Genomic DNA, 25,440 nt, shown 5'->3' on the forward strand with positions numbered 1-25,440 from the left:
TCACTACAACGCGAGGAGGAATACCTGGATTCCTCTGGCATCTCCTCTCGCGTTATGTTGAATCCATTTACACCACACAGAGATTTGTTGTTTAAGATCGACTGTCTCTTGATTCATTGCCTGAACTAATATTTTCCATGTCTTTTCTACAGACTTGAATTCAGCCATGGCGCAAGTTCAAGTCGAATTTGATGTGGACGAAGAGATCAAAGAAACACCTGCAACTCTATTATATGACTTCCTCTACAAATGTCGACATCATGATTTGCACCCTGCAATTTCGTTGATGTTCAATAGCGATTTTTCTCTGGAGGATACATTGTCTAGCCATCAGGGATACTTCGAAGAGGCAAAGCAAGAGTTTGACGAGCTCACAAATGAAGAACCAATGATGATTGATGGGAAAAGTCACATTCATTTTAATCTCAAGGTGTCGCCGGAGAAGAAGCAGAGGTTAAACAGGGATTGGCACAAGGTGCCATGTGATAAGAAGAGAGCCTTGCTATGCCCTTTTCACAAAAGAAAGTGCCGCTTGATGGAATACTCCTATGCCTTCTTATGCTTCTTGCACATGAACGTGCAATTAACAGATGAAGAATGTACAGAGACGCCTGCAAAAATTGAAAGTGAAGACACGATTTCTCGTCAGGCAAGTCCCACCGTTGAGGATGCTGCTGAAGAGGAGGACACTCCTCATGTCATTGAGGAGTTCAATGTTGAAGAAGAGAGGAAGCTCAGTTCGGTGGTGGTTGATATTGAGGCAGTTAGAGAACAAAACAGTGATGTAGGTCAGCTTGTGATAGAATCAGATGACTCCTCCCCCATTCCAACGCCATTACTCCCCTCCTACCAAGTAGGAGATTCAGAGTATATATTGCTGACAGACATACGTGTATTTAACTTAAGGGAGGATCATTGCATAGCTTTCATAGCCCAGAATCTGGAGGTCGATGACAATTTTGTAGATGATGATGGGATAGACAAGTACCTACTAGTGGATAGCCATGTGAAAGACACCGAGTTCCTTTCTGCTGCAGCAACACTAAATATGATCTATGCTGATGCCCTTAGATATGAAGGAAAAGATGCCACAGAGGAAGAGCTACAAGAAGCAAGGAACAGACTGAATATCACCAACATGGGAGGGTGTAGGGATGTGCCAAATAAGTCAGCGGAAACCGTTCCTAGTTCGAGCACTAATTTATGGCAAGACGCCTTGCTTGAAGCAAATGAGAACCAAGAGGTTAGTTTTTTTTGTTGTGGATTTGGCTTTATCAACTTTGTCCTGAAATGTTTGGTGATGTTGTTTCTGGCTAATGCTCCTTTATTTTTTCAGTTGGAAATATATGAAGACACATTCCTCAAACGTGCTTCAGGCAAGCGTATGGCGGGATTGGGCCACGATTCGACACTAGGAACATATATACACCGCCTAAAATTCCCTCAAATTGTGATATTTCACACTAGCTACTCCAAGGACAATGCCAGTTTTCCTCTGATGGCGATAAAGACTTTATCCAGGTATTTAGGTGGCTATCACTTAAGGCTGAATGCAAACAAGGCAATACTTCTGGAGCGGCAAGCAGCTGTTCGAATTTTTGGAGAGGGACCTGGAGTATATTCGTTAAGATGTAAATATTATTTAACATATGCTGCTTACGGGTTGGCATGTGGAATCACTGATCCTACTCTGTTGAGTGATTGCGGGAAGAAGCATCTTCTTAGAACAGCAAGGCCAAAGGTCCCTGTTGTGCCACTGATAGAGGATGAAGAAGATGATGCAGAAACGTCAACAAAAAAGGCTCGGCTGGGGGAAGTCTCTGTTCCAGATTAACAAATTTAGATTGTTCCAGTTGCTAAGAAGTTTCGTCATATTTCTCAATACTCTTCTTGTTTACCATTACAAACTATGAAATGTATATATATTGGAAACATTTATATGGGACATAGATGAAAGCTCTTGTTCTTTTAAAATCTTTCACAGTTACATCATTGTTTTACAATATATATTTCAATGATCAATTTTCTTCCACACTCTGCCCTGTCTTTGTCGTTGTCTTAGCCATTCAGCATGATTCTGCTTTCCCTGTGAGGAGACATATATTGACGTCTCCGTTCAGCCTGAACCTTTCTTATTGCACATGACACAGCTGATTCAGCATGTTTGATCTTCACACGAGCCCTCACTTGAATCCGCCTATACCACCACTGACATAGTTGCTTCATGGGATTACTTTTCTTTATTCCTCCTCCATGTTGAGTGGCCCTTTGATAGGCACAACGTGCTTGCCAATGAGATCTTTCCATGCCTTGGGTAGACCAAATCCCAAGGCTTCCAAACTCTTCCGCAAAAAAGGTTCCATGTGCATGCAAAATGTGCTACAAATGCTCAACAACAACAAGACATTTAGTATCGTACAATATTTTTTGAACAACAAAAAATACTCAAAGCTGTAGGTTTTCAAGTAATTACCATGTATTGTGTCAAGTTTGTCGCACCCCATGCCTTTTCATAGCTAGTGTAGAACTCTGTCACAACTGCCTCAAATTTCTCAACATCCCCATCTTCAAACCTTGCTTTTTGCAACAAAGGTGCTAGGCGATCAAGTGCCAACCACGCTTTGGCCTTTGCCACCCTTGCTTGTCCTGAAGAGCCTCGGTCAGGTACAGCTGCATGAAGCTTCCTCCACACCTCAAAATCTGTACCCAGATGACCTCTCTGGGTATGATTAGATAAGAACTTTCTGGCTTTTGCACCTCCAAAACATGGTTTGCTAGGAACATTTCCGGTCTTCCCTGATCTTCTCAAGTCCTTCTCAATCTTCACTTGACCACAATGTAAACCTGCATCTGAAAGCACTTGCTCTATTTTTTTAATAGTTCTTTCACTCTCTACTGCTGGTTTCATATTCCATGAAAATTCGATGTACATGTAGACTAGTTTCTCAATTATTCTAACCAGCGCATGCAAAACACAAATATGAACTCTGATCAAAGGGATAGGAAGAATTGGATCCCAAGTAGGATCCACTCCTGGAGCATCACAATTTGGGGGTTCACACCTATTACTGATTGCATTTAGGCATTTCCATTCTCTCTCTTTTCCTCCTTTGGAGACACCTCGTTCGGTCATACAATACAGGCAAGGATACTTGGCCATTGCTCCTTGGGAAATACCAAACATGCATTTCAAGGTTTTAAGATCTGCAGCCAGGTGCCATTCAACCTCATATTCACCATATCCTTCTACATAAAGCTTTTCGCCATTCGACTGCTGCTGGATAGTGGAAGGAAGCTCAGTCTGGTTGAAGTACCACTTCAGAATTTCATGGGTCTCTGTTGGAACCTGTTAACAACAACTGTTAGATTGTCTACAACATCATAACAAGAGGATAGCAACATAATATTCTTTATTTAAAAATGGATAGCACGTCACCTCAAATGCAGCCAGCCACCAAATCTCATTTTCGGATTGTACACTAAAGTGCTTCTCATCAGCATTACTGATACTTGCGTCCAAAGCTCTATTCATTAAAGTAATGCTAACCCTTTCCAGCTTCTGTCCTTTGATCACCTCACTCTCATCAAGTTTCAAAACAAATTTCAGCCTTCCATTGCACTCATGTACACTGATGTCATAAAATTTCACCATAGCCATTTGTAATTTCCGTACATCCATGATGAAATTGTTGAACTCTGTAAGCTCTATAATTTTCTGTTCCCCGCTCTTTTTAGTCACTGTCAATGTGCTAGACACGTGACAAGGCTCTCCAACAAGTTCGACCATTCCCAAGTTGAGAATATTTCGAGCTTTATTTACGTGAAATGGTTTTGGAATGGGAATTACTGTTTTTTTTCCAAGCTTGCAATTGAAACCCTCTTTTACTTTATTAAACAACATCCTGTAAGACTTTGTGCTTATACCAGCCATGTCACATATACCTTGTGCATCTGCAGGCGTGAATGCTTCACTCACCTCCTGCAAGGATTGCTTTGCTATGTCTGATCGAAGTCTTGCAAACTTAGGATGCTGTATTGCTGACTCCACGATGTCTTTTGTCAGAACTTTGCCAAATATATCAGAACCTTGCTCTTTTGGACCCACAACATCTGTGACCATCCTGAAGCAACAACGATAGCTATTTCAGTCCACCATTCATCTAACTATACCACCCCCACACCCAATCCCCCATCTCCAAGAAAGGAACTAAAGATGAAAATGAAAGTGAGTGCTCAAAGAAATTTAAGCTCAAAGAAATTATAGATCCCAATACCTGCAAGCTTTTACACGACGCTTCCATTGGCCGCCTCCAACATTGAGTTCTTCCAATGGTTTGATCTGTCTCTTGCGTAATCGAGCACCTAATGGCGTGTCTTTCAAATATTGCAATTTTCTGTTGAACTTTTCAAGTTGTTTTCGAAGGTGTGCATTCTCACTCTCCAATGTGAAATTGTTGATTTCTCGAACTGCCAAAATTTCATTCTTCTCCTTAATAGTGTCCTGCATCTTACAAATAGTCTGCTGCAAATGATCAAACTCTTTTTGTAACCCAGCACAAACTTTTGCCTTGTCCTCGTTTGAAGCTTGCAAAGCTGTTGTGATCGATGCCAAGTAAAAATTCGCACCTTCAAGCATTTTTATCCTGGCATCTCTATCACTCAAATGTCTTTCAAAGATACTTTGACATTGGCCAAACAGTCTTTTGCAATACCCAAGCAATCCATTTTCACCCTCACACACAAACTTGAAGAAACTTGTCAACCCAAAGAATGATGGAGATTGAGAGGAGGTTGGATCTGGTGGGTAAATACTACCATCCAACCAAAGGTCCATATTTTTCTTTCCTTCATTTCGAAGCTCAGTAATGCGGGCTTCGCATGCTGGCCTAGACCAGTTTCTCTTACAGCAGGGAGCATAATCGGGTTCTACTTGGAAGTGGATGTCCACCTTTTTCCTCTTTTGCTGCACAGGTTCCATTGCATTGTTCTGTGCTTTAACAACACCAAAAAGCATAATGAACTCACACTTTAACCAAAAAAAACCCAAAGATATTACACTTATCTCCCGTGAAGAAGATTGCTTCATTAAAACCAAAAGACAACATCACTAAATAATACCTCCTTGTCCATCAAACAAACTTGTTGGTATCCTGGATGAACCAAAATGTACAGAGTACTTGTAAGCACAACCCTCACTTGAAAAAGGTAAGAAATGGGATTGTTATTCATGCACAAGCAGGTATGGCGCATGAAGAACAAATACTTTTCCATCCTTTTTCAAAACTTGCCGCCTTGAGAAGAAGAGAAAATCAAAAACCTCCCGCTCAAAAAAACTCGGATTTGGAGTGGTAGTGGTTGTGCAATCGGGAAGACAATGAGGGAGACAATGCAAGATGATGGGTTGCAGGGACGAAGTTCGGTTAGCAGAGTTGGATTCGTTACATTCAAAAGTGTAATGAAGAAAGAGAGTGGTGTCTTTTTTCAATAAAATAAGGCACCATAGTGGGAATAAAAAACTATACTCAAGATGCATTGTTTTGAATTAAAAAACACCCTACATGTCAGTTAATGGAATAAAGAACTCAAAAACGACGCACGTGCCCTCCAATATTATATGTGGATTTATTGGCTTGCTTTGTCCACATCACCATCCCAAGGGATCTCTTACAAGGCCCCTTTTTGAGTCCAAATTTTCCCTAATGGGAAGCAAGGAAATAACTGTTAGTTAACCTCTCTCATGGTTTGCACCTTGAATTTAAGTGCTTAAGTCGAGACACATAGTCTCTCGTCGTCAACTTAACTTCCTTTTGTTTGATATTATGCAATTGTGCCATAGGGCTCTATCTGTCACCACTTCGAGCAAGCTGGGCACAAACACATTCTTGAGTCGTCTGAAGTTAACCTTATCCTCTCGGGCTTGAGGGTTGATGCGCTTTCCCTTCCAGGGTCAGTGTGAGAAGGCATGAACCATTGTCACATCACTGACAGGCCCGCAGGTTTCACATGTGGATTCAAAAATCTCTACATGTTGGATAGGATCTCCACCCCCAGAGAATTTTTGGATGAGTTTGGAGATGATATGTGGCTTCATCTAGGAGGGTTGGGATTCTAGTGCAGTGCCTAGTTCTCTGATCATTCCTTGGCCAAATCTGACAAGATTAAGAATCATGAAAGATCTCAGCCGCCATATTTTGTAGATCTATCCTTGTGGCTGCATTAAGGTCAATGGTTAGATCCATCCTTGGTCTTTGAGGAATCACTCCCTCCCTTCCTAGACCTCGTCCTCTTCTTGTATTGGCTCTTCTACGTATCTCCTAAGCTCAACTCTCGTAGCTGTCATTCCACCTCGCTCCTTATCAGATCTAACTCTACTTCTTCTAAGGTAGGGAAGAATACTTGGTCGCACTTTCCATGTCCCATCTCATTCAGGGGGTGCCGGTGTTTGACAGCCTTGAATTTGATGTTTGGATGGGCACTTCTTGTCTTGGACCAAGTCCAACGCTGGTTGACAGACCCATGCCCGCAGATTGCGCTTCGTCTCATGACTAGTTTGGAGACCAAAAAATCCCTGGGCGATATCAATGATACCACTAGACCTGGTTGGGGAGGGATGTTTCTCCTCTTCCCCAAACCCAGAGTACCTCAGCCCTTCTTCCATGGATTCTTCACTACTAGTTTCAATGGTGGTCAGGTTCCTTATTAAGACATTCAGGTGTGTGCTTGCTGAATGACCTGAACCCACACTTTTTTGATAGGAACATCCTGGGTGATTGGATGCACTATCGTCAGGTGTGTAAGATCACCTGCGCGATGGTCTTTCCAGATCTTAAGTGCATGTATGTATGATTTGATAAGCTACTTTGTTGACCCAATTTAATTTTGATCTAATTCTATCGCTGTGTTTCTGAGGCTGTGAGATTGCAGAGAATAGTTCACGGCGTGAAGTGTCAGAAAACAGTTCATGTCGTGAATGTTTTTCTACACTTTCACATGTTCAAAACTTTTTGCTCTTTGGGTCAAAACCCCTCGTCCTTATTGTAGGCATCCCTCCTTTAGAGACCTTCGTGGCCTTAGCTTGACTGTGCGTTGGATTGGACTAAACCGTGAGTTTGTAGGAAAAGTTCACGTCATCACAAAAAAGAGTTCACGTCGTGAAGGTTTTCTAATTGGCTCACGTCGTGAACAAATTGATTCACGCCGTGAAGAGTTTCGAAAAAGCTCATGGTGTGAATGAATTTCTGAACTTTCATGATTCTTAATCTTGTCAGATTTGGCAAGGAAATCCCGTGATTGGGTTGTTGCAAGATTAGGGTGTCCAGTTTTGTCCAGTTTATGCTGGACTGGGACAATTCTTGGACAACAAATTTGGGAGGAAAAGGTACTTCAAACGAGATCAAGAAAGTAATAGAAAATACACATACACTCAAATTTAACCCCAATATAACTTAAATTAATATAAATTAGTCTAATTTATCGAAATTAACCAAAAATATGATAAAATAATAAAAAATGATCTTTCCATACTTAGAGTGATCTATTTTTTTTTCCATAGATGCACCAATACAAGTACACTAGTCCCTATAGGTTTTAGATGATTTACATCAAAAATGTAATTTTACTAATTAGATTATTAGTATTCGCAGGCCTTCTGATAGCCTGGAAGAATTTTAGAAAAGAGATCATTAAAAATCAAACCATTGGATTTGCAATTTTGACTAACCATCACATTCTACCAATGTCTCACTATCTACCACTCTTTTGATCTACAAGATTATGCATTTTTAAGTGGTAGTTATTGTGGGTGCAAAAAGTGGCATATATTATAACACGCTAAAGACCTTGAAATATTTAAAGAAAATAGAAAAATAGCTTAAAAATTTCTCAAAAAATCAAGTTAAGCTCTATATTATGTGAAGATCTAAGATGCAAAGTGGAAATCTCATATGAGTTTATATGTGAAAGATATTAGCATTTTATGGAACCAGCCCAAATTTGGGACATGGTGTATACATTGAGCTTGTACCTAAGGAAATGAGGACTTTTAACTATCTAATGCTTAATTAGATTATGCAACTATATTCCCAACTTTGCATGTGACGTTCCAACAAAAGAACTTGAAAGGAAATTCCTTCATTAGCTAGGAGAGATTGGCCACTAAAGGTAAATAAATGCCTGTTTTTTTACTATTTACAGGGTGCCTGAGTGGACGAAACTGGGCACCCTGATCCTGCAACCACCCGATTTGTGGCGTTATTTGCGGCGCTAATGTCGGGAGCGATTCGTGGCATAAATTTACAAAAAAAGTTCACGGCGTGAACGTTTTTTTGCAGTTTCACGTGGAAACTTCCCGCGTTGAATGTTATGATTTTGGATGCAAGATACCAACGATTCCTAAAATGATTGTGGCATGTCTAAGGAGTGGAATACAAGTTCACGGCACAGTCAATGGCTCCTTATTTTTTTTATTTTTATGAATTTTCAGAAAAGAAGAAAACAAAATACCTACCTGTTCATTCACGTTGGTGCTTCCAATGATGCAAATATCAAAATTAACTAGAAAAAACAGTGAAGCTCTATTCTAGGACCACTCCACCAGACACATACACAACAACCACAACCAATTTTACACGATTTCTTACTTCCACACAAATCTTATCCATTCATTTTCTACACAATGCACTACCAGAATGCAAGGGCAATCATGAATCTCATGCAATGGGAGTTGAAACTCTAAGAGGAAGGAAGAAACAAAGGTGTTTTCCCTGTAGTGGCGCCAAAAATGTTATGGGCTACCACACCTCCAAGAGGGAACTCAATGCATTCACCTAAAGAATGAGCAATAGATCACGACTGTCGTAGGAGGGCACTTACACGAACTTGAGTCCCTTGAGGCCTCCAAGCTCACTTGTTAAGCTCCAAACCTCCAAGCTCCACCTCCACACTGTCACCATAAAGTCGCTCGCACCATTGCATAAGTTAATCACTCTCTCTCACTCTCCCACACAAGCATGAATCATACAAGCATAGAAGAGGGACAATGCTAGAATTCTCTCTCTCTCAATCTCTCTCAAGACACAAGGAAGAGCTCTCTATAGCACAAAAGGGGGCTTGTATCTTTTCATTATGAGAAAATGCCTTATATACATTTGGCCCTTATTTACACTTGGGCCCTCAAAACTTACTTACACAAAACATAATGTTGTTGCAGAAAGGAAACATGCACATTACAAAAGTTTCTCATGCCTTGATGTTAGAAAAGCATATGCCAGATTATTTTTAGGTTGAAGAAATAGCAACTATTATTTACATTATTAATAGGACCCCCACTGTTTATGGTATGACACTTGAATATAAGTTTATAAGAATAAAACCAGATGTGTCTCACTTGAAAGTGTTTGGATATATTACATATGTACATGTTCCTGATCAAGTGAGAACCAAGTTAGATCCAAAATAAAATAAATGCATCTTTCAATCAGTTATGCTTTAGAGCAAAAAGGCCATAGACGCTAAATCCTACCACTTACACAATGAGATGCGCGTAAGTAGAGGTGTTATCTTTGATGAGATGAGTAGCCACAAGTGAAGGAAACTAAAGGTAAATCAACATTTTGTGCTTGATATATGTCTGATCTATCAGCAGGTCACTCTTATCTAGATGGTGACTCTGGTGGCTCCAAGGAGAAAAGCCTTTATGAGGAGAGCTTACTCTTGGTATGCACAGAGAGCCAAGGTTTATAAGAAGAACTTTACATAATACATCCACTAGGTTATGAGAGCAATGCATACACATATTTTGTGTGTAGGATGTTACACAAAGCCTTGTATGGCTTGAAGTAGGCACAGTGACCCAGAGCATGGTCAAACAAGAATTGGGAGTATCTTGTTGTACCATTGAATTTCATATATCCAATGAAAATTTTTCACTTTATGTGAAAAGGACAGATAGAGGGATCGTGTTGTTAGTTATTTATATGGATGACTTTATTATCACCAGTGATAGTGATGTTGACATACATGCTATCAGTACGCTTCAAGCAGAAGTTTCAGATGAAATATTTGGGTGAGTTGCGGACCGCAATATTTTCTTAGTATAGAGGTGGTAAGGTGGCATTTTGCTGCTCCAGAGGTAGTATGTCTTAGACATGTTGTCTAAGTATAGTCTAATAGGCTATAAGCCTATTTTAGTGCCATTGGAGTAGAACACTAAGCTTTCCATAGATACAGATGAGCTTTTGGAGAACCCCACTATGTACACGTACATAGTGGGTAGCTTGATCTGCATGATCATTACTAGGCCAGATTTGAGCTATGATGTTGGACTTGTGAGTCTGTTTATGCACACCCCCACAGGAAGCCACAATTAGTTGTGGTTAGATGGATTCTCAAATATATAAAGTACACTATTGATTATGGACTTTTCTAGGAGTTTGGCAAAGAGATATAGCTACATAGGTGTACAAATATTGTGATTGGGTTGGTAGCGTCTCAAACAGATGATCTACCCAGTGGCTTTATGTTGGAGTGCTATTGTGAGTTGGAGCAATAAGAAATAGCCGACAGGGGCATTGCTATGGCAGCTTATAAGGTAGCTTGGTTTTATAAGCTACTTAGTGATATGGGTGAGCCCGTAGCGATAGGGCGATGATCACTTACTCTATGATAACATGAATAACCTAGTCTATCATACTGGGACGAAGCACATTAAGTTGTATTATCATTTTGTGAGAGATAAGGCTCTAACAGGTGATGTGGAGTTAGTATATGTCAGCAGAGAGGATTAGGTAGCTTATTTCGTCGTCGTGAAGGCATTGGGTACAAAGAAGCTCTGTAAATTTAAGAGCATACTTGGAGTGCGGTGTGTGGAGCTGACCTCAAGGGAGAATATTGAGATATTGAGCTCAACTAGTGCTATGGGCATTGATAATCCGCATGGGTGATATTGAGATATTGGGCTCAACTAGTGCTACAGACATTGATAACCCGCATGGGTGATAGCTTCTACACATATAACAATAACTTGGTTGGTGAGATTATGGGCGATGATATACCACCAGTGGTTTATAGGCTATGTGATAGCCACTTTGGTGTTCTAGAGTTATGGCATAGTTATAGTACCACCTCATATAGTTGGGTGCACACTATGGACTCACCATTATATGTTATAGTAAGAGAGTCGCTTTTCCCTATAGTATGTACTCTTATCTCTTTATGTTAATACTTGTAGACAAGAGAAGAGAATAAAAGAAAATTCAACCATCCATCTCGCTTGTATGCTTGTCTACTCTTTTGTGTGTGTGTTTGCTTGCAAGGCGCTTCATCGTGAAGGTTACCTCTCCTTGCCTCCATCTAGGCGCAAAAAAAAAGGGAAAAAAAAGGCTACTAGTTTTGTTTGTTGGCATTACTAAAAATTCACCAACAAATGTTCAAAAATAAAAAGAAAAGTAGTGATGAGTACAACACAAATTTACCAAGATTAGAATAGTAATTGTTTGATTACCATAAAATTTTATCCAAATTGTGCCCAAATCAAATGAAGAAATAATCAAGCGGGCAAAATCAACTATTGGAATAGAATATTCCAAAAATGATTAATAACAAAATTAGTTATTGAAATCTATCGAGCAATAGAAATACTATTCTTACAATCTTCATGTACGGTGACTAGATAGTGTTAGAATGGTTTAAATTTAATCAAGAATCTAACCAGGCTTACACATACGTGTAGACACATACAACAAATTAATGTATTAATCTATGTGTTGACACATGCAATCACAATTAGTGGATTAATCTATGTGTTGCAAGCTTTTTGGAAACAATTGAGAAGTATGAAATTATAATAATCTCTCTTAAATGAAAGAAGACACTTTCCAATAGAAGGGTCCTTGCTGACGTCCTACACACACAGTACAGTGGGGGATGTAAGAAGGCATCTGAATGTGTCGAAGGGCTAGGATGGTGCCAAGTGGATAGTTCAATAAGAGTAAAGTTAACGGGTGGTGGAGGAAGGGCCAGCAAGGATGCCAAGCGGTCGCGGGGCGCAGCGCCATAACTACAGGCGCCATTAGGCGTGGAGCACGCCTGCCTGCCTGCCTGCCTCCTCCACCGTCATCTCCAACAGTGCCCCAAATATCAGCAGTCACCTTATTAAAGACCCACTCCCACGAGACGAGAGCTTTCTCAGTGTCAGCTTTTCTGCTCACCAATTGCTCCCAAAAAACGGCATCCTAGTGTAATTTCCTGAGCCACAATTAAGAAAATTTGGGTGAGATTTATAGCCACCCTTATTTTGACATTTTCTTATATTTTATCTATAAACCCGGAATATAATAGAGATTTCAGAAACAAAAACCAGATGGATTTAAGAGTTGTCTTTATTTTGATTTGTTGAAAAATATGTTTTTCTGAGTTGTCTTTATTTTGATTAGTTTAAAAATATGAGTTTTTTTTAGCACTGTGCTCAACATCAAAACGGACTAATTCATTCTCTAGTGAATATGTATAATCATGTTTTTTGGTTCTAGATTGTTCTATTTGGGACCCATATTCATTATTTAATGTTGGCCGTTGGCATTAACTAAATAACAACTACACTAAGGTTAAAGGAAGGTTTAAAAGTTTTTATAACCTTAGTTTAACCTCTTGGTGGGTGCCTCCTCGATGCCTCCATCTCCATGATGCCGCTTATACTGGCCCCACCACATGCACCGCTCGTGTCGGCTCCGCGATCATCATAGGCATGCTACGCCGCCATCAATGCCACTTGGTGCCGGCTACCTACGCTCGCTTGGCCACCCGTCCCAGCACCCAGCTCAGGCCGAGGAGAAGAGAGAGAGAGAGAGAGAGAGAGAGAGAGATGCGCTTGTTGTATTCGCTACAGAGAGAGTAGGGCATCATCCTCCTTCTGCTCCACCACCTCCTCCTGTCTCGGAGAGAAAGACCCTATAACACTTTCCTCCTCCTTTGCATGGAGGCGTTTTGCATAGAGGCGTGGTCACATAGAGGGGCAAGTCCAGAGGAGAGAGAGAGAGAGAGAGTTAAAAAATGTGAGGCACAAGCCCTTATCGGAAACTTCCAGAAGCTGAAGCATCGAGAATACACTCTTCCACATGCTAAGGTTTAAAATATAAACATCAAACTAATTAATGTAAAAAACATTTGAGACCCATATTATGTATAATGATTCTTCATTATCATTATTATGTGCTATAATAGTACCACACAAATTGACACAATGACTTTTATTTGTATTTCAAGTAACAATCCATAGGTTTAATTTGTACACAAATTGCATAGTTCAAACCACTTCCTGGTTCGAACCCATGACTTATGTCAAGACGAACTCGGGAGAGTGAACTAGCCAAGATGGTCTTGCTGCACATGTATAAAACAGTGTGAGGTGGACAATGCACGTACATACTTAGGGTTGGCTTCAATTGTAGTGCAGTAAATGCCCCGTGTGCAAGTGTCGTGCGTGATTTTGACGGTCTATATTGCCCCCAAATAACACGGCTCTCCTAGTTACGAATCGAGGAATAGAGGACAGAGCTTTCCGGGCCGTCCAAATGAGCAGGGAATTTCTAATGTGAGATCAAGGGAAGCTCAAGCGAGCCCATGGCTTGCAGGAGGATTAGGTTAGGTAGAGTGGTTTCTCTCTCTCTCCTCATTATTACTGTATTGGGTGGCTTTGCACAAGGCCAGCGTCTCCTAGCTCCCAACATGAGTAGTTGCCACCTGCCTTACAATCTACCCGCAGCAGAGACGCCCTTCAATTGCTGTGCGCCCACTGCTGCGTACACCCCTTCACTATTCAGGCCCAATGAGAGCTTCTACAGCGTGATCAAATTGAGGAGACCTGCTCATGCAGCAGACGAGAGCTATGCCGAGAAGCTTACGAGAGCCTACAATCTCATGAGAGCCCTTCCTGCTGATGATCCGCGGTCTTTCAAGCAGCAGGCCAACATACACTGCGCCTACTGCAACACAGTCTACACGCAGCTCAACTCCACGCAAGTCTTCCAGGTGCATGGCTCGTGGCTTTTCTTCCCTTTCCACAGGTGGTATCTCTATTTCCATGAGAGGATACTGGCCAAGTTGCTAGGTGATGACACCTTCTCTCTCTCCTTCTGGAACTACGACCACCCTCATGGCAGCTCCATGCCATGGATCTTCACCCAGATACCAGATCTGGTGGACTCGTGGAGGGACGCTTTACACCAGGCTCCTGCAGTTGTGGCCATCGACTACACTTACGATACAGATTGGCGCTCGCCCGAGGTGCAGCTGAGAGAGAATGCAAATGAATTCTACAGGGTGCTCATCCGAGATGCGACCACGCATGACAGGTTCTTCGGGCGGCCTTACAGGCAGGGCGACAACCCACAGCCGGGCTATGGAACTGTGGAAAGAAGGCCTCACAATTCGGTCCACCTCTGGACGGGATCTAGACAGCACATCGGATGGAGGGACATGGGCTCCTTCTATGCTGCCGCGCGAGACCCCATCTTCTACGCCCACCATGCCCAAATTGATAGACTCTGGGAGATCTGGAAGAGCTTCGAAGGCAACGCAGACATTGACGACCCTGACTACCTTGACTCTGAATTTGCCTTCTACAACGAAGATGCAGTCCTTGTTCGAGTCAAGGTTAGAGATGCTCTGAACACCACTAACCTTGGCTTTGCCTATGAAGAGGTTGATAACCCATGGATCAACGCAGTCCCTGTTAGATTAAGCACTGGTGTTGCCAGATTAACCCCTAATGACACCCTCTGTCAGCCTGATCAACCCATGTTTAGCCCTTGCTCTTCCGTTGTAGAGAGAGAACCTGACCAAGCTTCATCAGGTCTTGATGAAAATCTTGTACTTAATGGGATTGAATGGGTAGAAGGGAGTCCAACCCAGTTCGATATTTTCATTAATTTACCATCGGCAAATATTAACACAACCACTGGGTGCCAAGAATATGTGGGATTCTTTACAACTGTGCCCATGTTTTATGTGGGAGTTAACCAGACCACTCTAGGCTATGCAGTTAATGGTAGGATTAAGGATCTTAATCTGACTGCAGAGTATAGTGTTGTGATCACCCTTGTACCAAAAGCTTTGGGCACCATTGGATTGCCTGCATCAGTCTCCAGCTTCGCCATGGAGTACAGTGCCCCCTACTTTTCCGATGAATCAAGGAGACAAGTGGACTAGTGCTATTGTTTCTCTTTGATCCTGGCCGGATCATGGTAGAGGTTTACATCATCATCATTAATTGTGATCTTTTTTCTGCTCGTCATACCAGACAATGATGTTATAGATGGCTCAAAGGAGGATACCTCATTCACCTTACTTGGGGATGCAATCCACGGTGTAGTAGTAGCAGCAGTGCAGAGTAGTTGAACTTTGGCTATGAATTGTAGTTATGGATATTCTTTTTCCTTGTGTAGAAATTGTCAAAAACTACCACTTATTGAATTTTTATTAGAGATGTAGAAGTATGCAATGTGCATGTTTTATTTTGTCGTATGCGTAGTCGAACCCCAAAAGTTTGACTATTGTTAACATCCTCCAGTTTTGTAAAGCCATATTTTTTGGCTTTCTGAAAAAACCTCTAGTAATTTAGTGATTGCATAAGTAATTTGAATAAATTAGAGAACTAGGATTTTCTTTATGAAAAAGATTGTATTTTAGGGTTGTGGCCAGGTAGCAAGACATCAATTGAAAATTGCACAGGTATCTGCTGTCCTTGTTTCATTCATTGCAAATGGAGTAGCTAGTTAAATACAACCTTAGTGATACAAATGGAGTAGCTAGATAAATATGACCTTAGTAATGCAAATAGTATTTTCTTTCACTAAAGGCTATGACAAGAAGAAACCCAACACATAGTGAAACATAAGCACCTACAAAAAAAAAATGTTTCTCTAGATAAAACATGTGCTATTCAAAGGGAGTAAGTAACAGAAAACTTATATATTATAGTACATATAAGGGTAAGTAACATGGTTGTGTAGTTCATGTAAGAGATCAAACTTTAAAGCCCCCTACCCAAGCTAGTCGATTTTATCAGTGGGGTGGGTCCCTTTGTAATAATAAAATCATGACTAAGGTGTCCCTTTAATAGATATTAATCACCTTGCCGCACTAATCACCTTGTCCCCCTTAGATATTAATCACCTTCACACACAAATTAATTTGTAGATAAAGGAATTTTATAAAATTAACCTTTGATTTTGTAAAGTTTTAAGTGTACCCTACTAATTTTGTAAAGTTTTTAAGTGTACCTTACTAATATTGAAGTTTCAACGTGATTATGTACTTAAGTGGTAAAGCTCACATATTCTTACATATAAGAGATTAAACTTTCAACCCCTACCTTGTCGATGGGGTGGGTCTCTTTGTAGTAGTGGAAGCATGACTAAGGTTTGTTGAAAAACAAGTCATGAAGAAGTGTGAAACCATTTGGGCAGTAAAAGGAGGAGCGTGTAACCTTAGGAAATATGTGAAGGGTGGAAAATCAAATTTCATATGAACAGATGGGCCAAATGGGTCATAAGCCATGATGTATGTGGACAAGAATCAGCCCAAGATATCATGAACAAGTGGGCTTGTACGTGCACTACAATTATAGTCAGCATCATTAAAAATGACCCTAGAATTATGGGAGGTGGAAGTTATAATCATGGGAGGCTAGATTAAGCAAAGCAAGGTACTAACAGTGATGTACTTAAACCTATCTAAAGGCACTCAATCTAATGTAAATGATTGTGTGTTAGATCTAAACTATGTTTGTGTGTTGGACGATCTAACCTCTTGCCTTGTTATTATCTTATCATTATCTTAATCGCTTTTTCTCTACTTTCATTATGTAAGTGTGATTAGCTTAATCCACTTCTAACCACCTTGGTGAGCTCCCAACTTAATTTTCAGGTCATATCAAGGCCTACCACTTTTTCTCTTCTTTCATTATGCAAGTATGATTAACTTAATCCACTTCTATCCACCTTGGTTAATAGAAATCTATGGCTCTAATAAGAAATTAAACTAGCATCTAGCAATTAGCACCAATTTCTTCAATAATCTCCTTTTTACCCACCACCTCTATAAATCAGCTCAAATCTCATCATTGGAGGAGTTCTACTACTAATTGGAGCTGAACACGAGATGCTAAGGCACTAGAGATCACTCACAACACCACTAAACATTAAGATTGAAGCAATCTGGAAGCTCCTAAGAAGCTAGATGTCATCCTTACATGTGCAGCTGAAGTTGTGGCTTTCTTGAGGGTCCACCTTAGTAATGGAGCCACAATAGTTTATGATCAGAAAAGAAGGGAAGTAAACAGAGTTTTTTTGGGAAGTAAAGGAAGGTAATATTAATAGAATCCGTAAGTGGAATTGTATATGACAGTAAAAGGTTCATGTTCTATGCACTGTGTAAATGGATATCTAAAATTGATACTATTACACTATCAAGGAGATTGTCATGCTTTTGTGCTCGGGGAGGGGGGGCATTCACTCATAAATATGTATGTAGCACATGGGTTCAACAGAAGGGATTTTGAAATCCCCTTTTTACACATTTTTTACATACAAAAGGGTACCATTTAAATGGGTTATTCACAGGTTGAATAGAAAAAGGGTGTGTTTTATTCATGAAAAATTCACAGATAAGGGATTTTAAAAGTAGGCCTTGAACACATGTGATATAGAGGGTTTACATATAGTGAACCCCTTGAGATTTTGTGCTCCTTGTATAGAGGGTAAATGGAGAAGACGTAAAAGTAGGTCGCATATGTAGAGATGTGGCAATACCACACTTTGGTCCCCATAGTCGATGACGATTCTAATGATGCTGATACATTAGATGATGATGACGACTCATGTGGTGTTGATAACATTCATGGTCCCACTTATGCGGGACATTATGATTACTTAAGTCATGCCCTTTGTGTCAGAGATAACTTTGTAGTACTTCCCGAAGAGGAGAATGAAGAAATTGTTGGTTTCTACCTTGTCAAATGTACAGGAGTCAAAGGGCTAGCAACTAAGGATCAAAGGGATGCATTGGGTAACAAGATTGATAAAAATACTTATTTCGTGGAGGGAAACTGGTATAAATCCATAGGAGATGACTTGTATGAGCTTTGGGATGATCAGCCAACTATTTTCATAAACACGAATTTGGTTAAAGAAATCACTAAGTTTCCTATGGAGCTAGTGCAAGATAGTTAAAATATGTTTTGACTTCCCTCTGAAGCACACAAGGAAATTAAGTTTTCATATACACACATTTGGTTAAAGCAATTAAGTTTCCTATGGAGCCAGTGCAAGATAGTCAAAATATGTTTCGACTTCCCCCCTGAAGCATACAAGCCAATTTACAATAATATGCCTTTTAAATTGTAATACTCTTTCTATGAGAGAAACAAAAATTTCCATTAAAAATGACAAAAAATGATACAATATTGATGAGTATCATGATCATCATCACTGAAAAATCACTAAATCCTTCTCCTTTTTGGAGTTGTCTCATCTCCTACATGATCTTCGATTGGAGCAAGTATTTGTTTTTGATACATGAGGAGCTCTATTTTTCCAAAATCTTTAAGCAACCGACTACCCTTAATTCCACATGATAGTGCATATGCTATGTAGGTTAAGTGGTAAGGTCCTCTAAAGGCATAACTTCCAGGCCCCTGACCGAACACTCGCAAAGCTGTTTGCTTCTCTAGCAGCATTATCTTGTCGTTATTACATCTGATAGCATAGCCCCCAAGATATCTAAACAAAGTCTTGATTGCAAACAATGGAAAACTTGTATTGTCTGGTCATATATAACAAATTGTGGCAATTTGAATGATTTTATGTATTCTCCAAGGGCCGAGTCCTTTCTCAATCCTCCTGTGCATGAACCTTTGCCTCGATGAATGAAATTGTCTTCATAGATGACAAGCTGCAAACAAGCATCACATATCCTTTTAATAAGGAACCAAAACACATACATAGCAGCTATCAAAAAGTGTGGATGATCCATTCATTCATACACACCTTCGTATTTTCATCGTAAACAAGTAATTCATCCATCCAAAGTTTAGTTGAAGCCTCCCCTCGCTCAACATTCATCCGTCCCCCTAAGGACTCCCCTAGATCAACATTCTTTCCTATATCCGAAATGTGAAGCTTTTTCTAAATATTCTGGAATTCCTCCTCATATGGGAACCCAGCCTGTTCATACAATGAAGCATCTATAAACATCATTTCCAAGGCTTTCCCAATAGTAAGGAGTTATGTATCCTTAACAGTGGACTTAAGAAGAAGGTACTTACCTACCCCCTCTGTTTCTACAAAATTATCATCCTCCTCAAGATTCTGTGCAATGATTGCGAGGTAGTAGTCCTCCCGAAGGTTAAAGGTTGCCTGTAGATCCGATGTCAAAAACATACTAGAGATCTCTGATTGGGAAAGATGGCAAAGAAAATGTTGGAATGGCATTATTATCTTTGAGCATTGTTATGTCCTCTTGAGGCGGAATCAAAGTCTCCTCACTCACGAAGATGCTCAACATCAAGAGACTAAGCTAAATTCCTCTGTTCAGCAAAGTCAAGAATCTTTTCTCCTTGATGAAAGTCTTCTTCCTCCTCCACAATTCACATGGACATCTTGTGTGCCTTCGTGATCATCATCCCTTTAAGGATCAGATTTAGATAATAATAGATTAGACCATGATCATACCTCACAAAGCGGCATGTGTGGCTATGAATAGGGAACTTCTTCTCAATCCTCTTCATGCTCTCTAGAACCCTTTGAAGGCTTCTATTAAGCTTTTGCCTGAAATTATTTCCAGAAGAAAACTTCATGTCATTGACATGCATGTAATCATCAATTCCAACAATAATTATGTCCCTCAAAGTTAATCGTGAGAATTCTACCTCATGCTCTGAAATCTGACCCGCCGGCAACCCCGAGAGCAAAATCACACTTCAACATTTTTTATATTTCCTAGAAGCAATCGTGCAGCTCCAATTTGTGTAGAAAATCGTATAGTATCACTACCTCTAGTGTCTGTGAGACAGAGATGCGCTTGAATTAATATGTAGTAATATAAGATGGTTATTCACACAAGAATCACCAGAACATGATAAGGTTTTGATGATCGTATTTGGGGACTCTATTCGCGTTGTGGTGATTTTGACGAGTTCAAAATAAAATAATGTTAAATCAAATTAATGACATATCTAGAAGCATTTTCTTTTTATCAAAGATCGATAATAGCGTGTTCAAAGAGTGTTCAAAGTGTCTTTTCATATAAATCCCACAACACAACTATGACTGTGTTCATCCATGAAGAAACGGCCTATTCGTGTTGTGGTGATTCTATCTTAATACAAAGAAATAAATCAAGAAATGACCTAAAATAACGTGTTCAAAGGGATTAAATGATGAAAATAACATAATTCCATGAATTTCATACACAAATCACCACAACGGGACAGGCCTGTGTTCGTCTACGAAGAAACGGCTTGTTCGGATTGTGATGATTCTATCTTTATACATAAAAATGGCCTAAATTAACATTTTTAAAGTGTTTTAACGATGCAAATAACATTAATTCCATGACTTTCATACAAATCACCACAACGCAGTAGGGCTGTACAGCTCATCTATAAAGAAACAGCATGTTTGCGTTGTGGTGATTCTATCGTAATGCATAGAAATAATTCAAGAAATGGCCTAAAATAATGTGTCCAAAGGGTCTTAATGGTGCTTGCAAATAACATTAATTCCACAACTTTCATACAAATCACCACAATGCGACAAATCTGTGTTTGTCTACAAAGAAACGGCATATTTGCATTGTGGTGATTCTATCGTAATACATAGAAATAATTTAAGAAATGGCCTAAAATGATATGTTCAAAGGTTCTTAATGGTGAAAATAACATTAATTCCATGACTTCTATACAAATCATGACAACGTGACAGGTCTGGCTGTGTTTGTCCACCATGAAGAAACGGCTTGTTCGCATTGTGGTGATTCTATCGTAATATAAAGAAATAACTCACGAAATGGCCTAAATAACATGTTCAAAGGGTATTAATGGTGCAAATAAAATTATTTCCATGACTTTCATACAAGTCACTACAACGCGACAGGGTTATGTTCGACAGGGTTATGTTCATCTACTACAAAGAGACAGCATGTTCACGTTGTGGTGATTCTGTCGTAATACACAGAAATAACTCAAGAAATGGCCTAAAATAACGTGTTCAAAAGGTCTTAATGATGCAAATAACATTAATTCCACGACTTTCTGTAACATACCCATTGTAAATAACAATGTACTTGCTTCAGAGTTGAAAAATAACAATGTACTTGTAAATAACAATGTACTTGCTTCAGAGTTGAAAAATAACAATGTACTTGTAAATAACAATGTACTTGCTTCAGAGTTGAAAAATATAACTTAGTTTGTCATTTTTACGATCAGAAAACTTCTATTTTTGGAAAATGAGCCATTTTTGCTTAGAAATTTGTAATTTTGAATCCAAATTTGGAATCTACGCGTAATTTTACGCTTAAAATAGTTTTTTCTGAACTAAAAACGGGTACCCAGAATGGGTTTAATTAAGCTTTTAAGCCTTTAATCTGCGAACTTCCGATCTAAAATAGTAACTATCCAGGCGTCTAATCAATGAACGGAACACGCCCCCATGGTCACGGGGCAAGGCCGGACATTTTCGTCAAAAAAAAAAATTTTGACCCCCCCGGGACGACGGCGGCGGGCGGCCGGCGTGGGCCCCACCACAGGCGCCGCTCGTGAAACGACCGACAATCCACCCGAGACACCCAAGTGTGTACACAACCTAGACGCACCCTCCAACACACCCCTACACGTACCCCCTCCTCCCAGAACCCTCCAGCACACCCCTACACGTACCCCCTCCTCCCAGAACCCTCTATCCACAGGTGTCGCGCTCTCTCTCTCTTGGGGACACCTCCAACCCCATGTGTCACACTTTCTCTGTCTTCGAGACACCTCCACCCCCAGGTGTCTCGCGCCCACACTCTCTCTCGGACACCTACACCACCCAGGTGTCGCCTTCCCGCACCCGGACGTCCACCCTCCAGCACCTATAAAAGGACCCTCCCAGCCCCCTTCTCCGAGAAATCCCCCAGCAAGGCCCTAGGCGCAAGCCCTCCCTCAAGCTCTAGGACATGTCCTACACTCTTCTCCCCCCCGTGTGAATAGACTTAAAGTGTGCTTGTCCTCCAACCCTTGCCTTACTCTTCCCTAGGCCTCCCTAACCATGCACTCTTCCCTAGGCCTCCCTAGGCGTACACTCTTCTCAAGAGCTCTCCAAGTTAAGGACACCTCTCAATTCCTCCCCCCCATATGCGGCGACTTAAACTTAGGCTAAGAGGTCTTTCCTACCCATAAGCCCAACAAGCTTTTCCTACCCCAAACGGACTCTGTTTTCGAATCCGTTTGAACCAGTAGAATTCTCTCTTTTCTCTCCAAGTTCCCAACCTCTTATATTCACCCCGTTCTCTCTCTATTCTCTTAAAACTCTAGTGCTCCTATGGCACCAAAACGCCGTCGAAATGAAGAACCACGCGCTGCCCAAGGAGGGAATGAAGCGAATCCCATCCCTGCAATCGACTTCGCCCCTCTTGAAGCGAATAGGCACGAAAACGATAACCAGGTTGGTCATTTAACAAGTTTAAGTAAAATTCTCTCTTATGAAGCTTAATGCAAAGATTCGAAATAATAGGAAAGGAACCAAAGTTAAACCCCTAGTATAGATGGCCTAAAGTACCTTATGGTTACTCTTAAGTAAAGTTATAAGAAAATAATCTTGCTTTTGAATCATTGTCTTTCCGAAACGATGGTTTTTGTTAATGTGTGAATTCATTGAATAAAGGCTATGTCTCTTTTTATTGGATATACTACTGGTTTATTGCTAACATGCAGGTACAGCTTCTCCCCCCCTTAGCTAACTCCGTGCTTGCCTGTGTAGCCGGGCGAAGGATATAGTGAGGCCGGGAGTCGGCCCAGGGCAATCCCCTCCTATGCCACTGGGAATTGGATTTCACCACACCAGGGTGATGTATATATGCTGCCTAGTTCTGTGGGTCCAGGCTAGTGCGGTGACTTAACCCCCACCTCCGTCCCCTCCGAAGGGCGAGAGGGTTTAGTACAAGCGGCAGTACCTGAGGGGGTGATAGGACGGCTTGGCCCTCATCGGCTGGCTGACGACGAGGGGAGACGGTCCGTGAGGTTTACCCAGCTGGTTGAGGCTGGAAGATCGAATTCTAGATCATCGGTGTGGTTGTGGTTGTGGTTGTGATTGGATTGTGGTTATGGTTATGGTTATGGTTATGGTTTGGACATGGAAGTTTGGATTGGAATATCGGCCCGGTTCCAGGGTCTTTGTAAATATTTTTCACTGTAAGTATGTTTGTTGATTTCAATGTTGTGCTAAGGAAGATTTCTTTTAAGAAATCAAGCGTAATTAATTAACAAAGAAATTTATTTTTAAGTGTTTCACAGTGTGGTAGGACTTAATTAGAAAACAATTGAATGGGTGAGTGCGTGGAAAGTGGGAGAATGGATGCCCTGACGGTACCATTCTAAGGATGGGTGGACCCGATCAGTCAGGTAGCTTTCTACTAGTTGTAACTTACGATACTTAGGGAATAGTAGAGTCCCAAACAAGACTTGTTTTAGGGGACCGAGCCAGCGGCCGTGCCTCATGAAATACAGGGGGAAAAAGGCGTTGGCTTCCTTGAACCAAGTGTGGGTCTTGTTCCATCTCCACGCACATTCCGTGTGCTGGGGATTAGAATTTCCTTTAGGATGACTATGCTTCCCCTACGAGATAGAGTTAGGTCCCTCCGTTTGCTCGTAACCTCGTATTTCTACAAGATCGAGGTGTCGTCAATCAGAAAATAACACGAGACTTAACCGCCTATCAAAAGGATTCCCCCGCCGCCCTACGGGTAGGGGTCCTTACACGTGGTATCAGAGCAGGTTTAGACTTGGGAGATTTCATATTGTATTCTCTTGTTGCTCTAGGAATTCTTGTTAAACTAATCTAGTTACGGCTGGACGCAGGAGGACGAGATGGATCCCTATTCTCACTTCCTGGTATTCCAATGCATGTTCATGACTGCTTGTCGCCCTTCCGAATTTGAGTTCCGTGACACTATGATGCACATTGTAGACAAGCTAACCCTTCCTCATTACACTCGCATCGAAAGGGGATGGAACAGAGCTGAGCATTGGCATCGTCGATCTACCTATTTCATCATTCGAGCTGAGCACGTCGAGATGTTGAGGATGGTTCGCCTATTCTGGTTTATTGGCACTCCTCGTAACACCTATGTCACTATCGATGGGAATCGCATGTTGCAGAATCGATGGGTTTATGATAGTGTGACTCAAGTTGTATCCCTTGATAGAGTAGCTGTTACCCGTCTTTCTAGACGTGGTTTGCCTCCCCTACCAGAGACTTATCGAGTTCTTGAAACCATGGGAGAACCCCCCTACTTTTTCAATGCTACCACCGCAGATCTTTATTAGGTTCCCTAGAGGACTACCATGTAAATAAATAAGATTGGATTTAGTCCAATCCTTGTAAATGGCTTGGTTCACTTGTAAATATTAAAGCTTGGAATAAAAGGTTTTGATTTTCACACTCATTCTCTTATGTGTATTAAACCGCCTAAGTGTCATGATTCTAAATTTAGCTTCATATTGATAACCAGGATCGTCAACTTCTTGCTCCCAATGCATTATATACAGATATACAGGAGAAGAAGCTTCTCCTCAAACAAATGCAACCTCCCTCATTTAATGGGGCAGGTTCAAAGATTGAAAGGGATGCAGAAGTTTGGATAGAAGCCATGGACGATTACTTTTCGGCTGCTGGTACAGGAATTAGGAATCAATCCATGCTTGCCAGATTCCGTCTTACCGGGGACGCCAAACTTTGGTGGAAGCAATGGTGCCGAGATAAGGGCGTCACTGAAGATACCCAAACCTGGAGTGACATTAAGCAAGCTCTGAGAAGGACCGTTATCTTCCCCCATCTCATGAATCTATTAAGATGAATGAGTTCTTCAGCCTCAAGTAGCTTAGCTTAACCTTGGAGGAATACTACTCAAAATTTGTCACACTTGGCAAATATGCTCCACCTATGTCGATCACTCAACAAGTGGCCCGATTTTGCCAAGGGCTGAATGAACCTTTGGATTCTCGCCTTGAAGCAATGAGGCCAACTACCTTGCAAGATGCTCTTACCCGAGCCAAACCTTTGGATTCTCGCCTTGAAGCAATGAGGCCAACTACCTTGCAAGATGCTCTTACCCGAGCCAAACCTCTGGCTAAAGAAGTAAAGAGTGGTCAAGCAAAGAGGAGAGTCTAACCCAAGGGGGCGCCTT

General features: G+C 41.0%; 1 protein-coding gene across 1 annotated transcript; it reads left to right on the forward strand.

Annotated features, from left to right (window-relative positions):
* Window positions 1–13,541: 13,541 nt before the first annotated feature.
* Window positions 13,542–15,627, forward strand: LOC147603868 (polyphenol oxidase, chloroplastic-like). The gene has a single exon (XM_086795953.1). It carries the CDS (start codon window positions 13,618–13,620, stop codon window positions 15,202–15,204), a length of 1,587 nt encoding a protein of 528 aa, XP_086652079.1. The 5' UTR covers window positions 13,542–13,617; the 3' UTR covers window positions 15,205–15,627.
* Window positions 15,628–25,440: the final 9,813 nt, after the last annotated feature.

Source organism: Cibotium barometz, chromosome 63 (assembly GCF_041138505.1).
Source record: "Cibotium barometz isolate CiBa-2024 chromosome 63, ASM4113850v1, whole genome shotgun sequence".
In the NCBI taxonomy this organism is placed as follows: domain Eukaryota; kingdom Viridiplantae; phylum Streptophyta; class Polypodiopsida; order Cyatheales; family Cibotiaceae; genus Cibotium; species Cibotium barometz.

Bases quoted from the DNA above. Each gene is read 5' to 3' on its own strand.
- LOC147603868 (XM_086795953.1), top strand. From the start codon at position 13,618: ATGGCTTGCAGGAGGATTAGGTTAGGTAGAGTGGTTTCTCTCTCTCTC.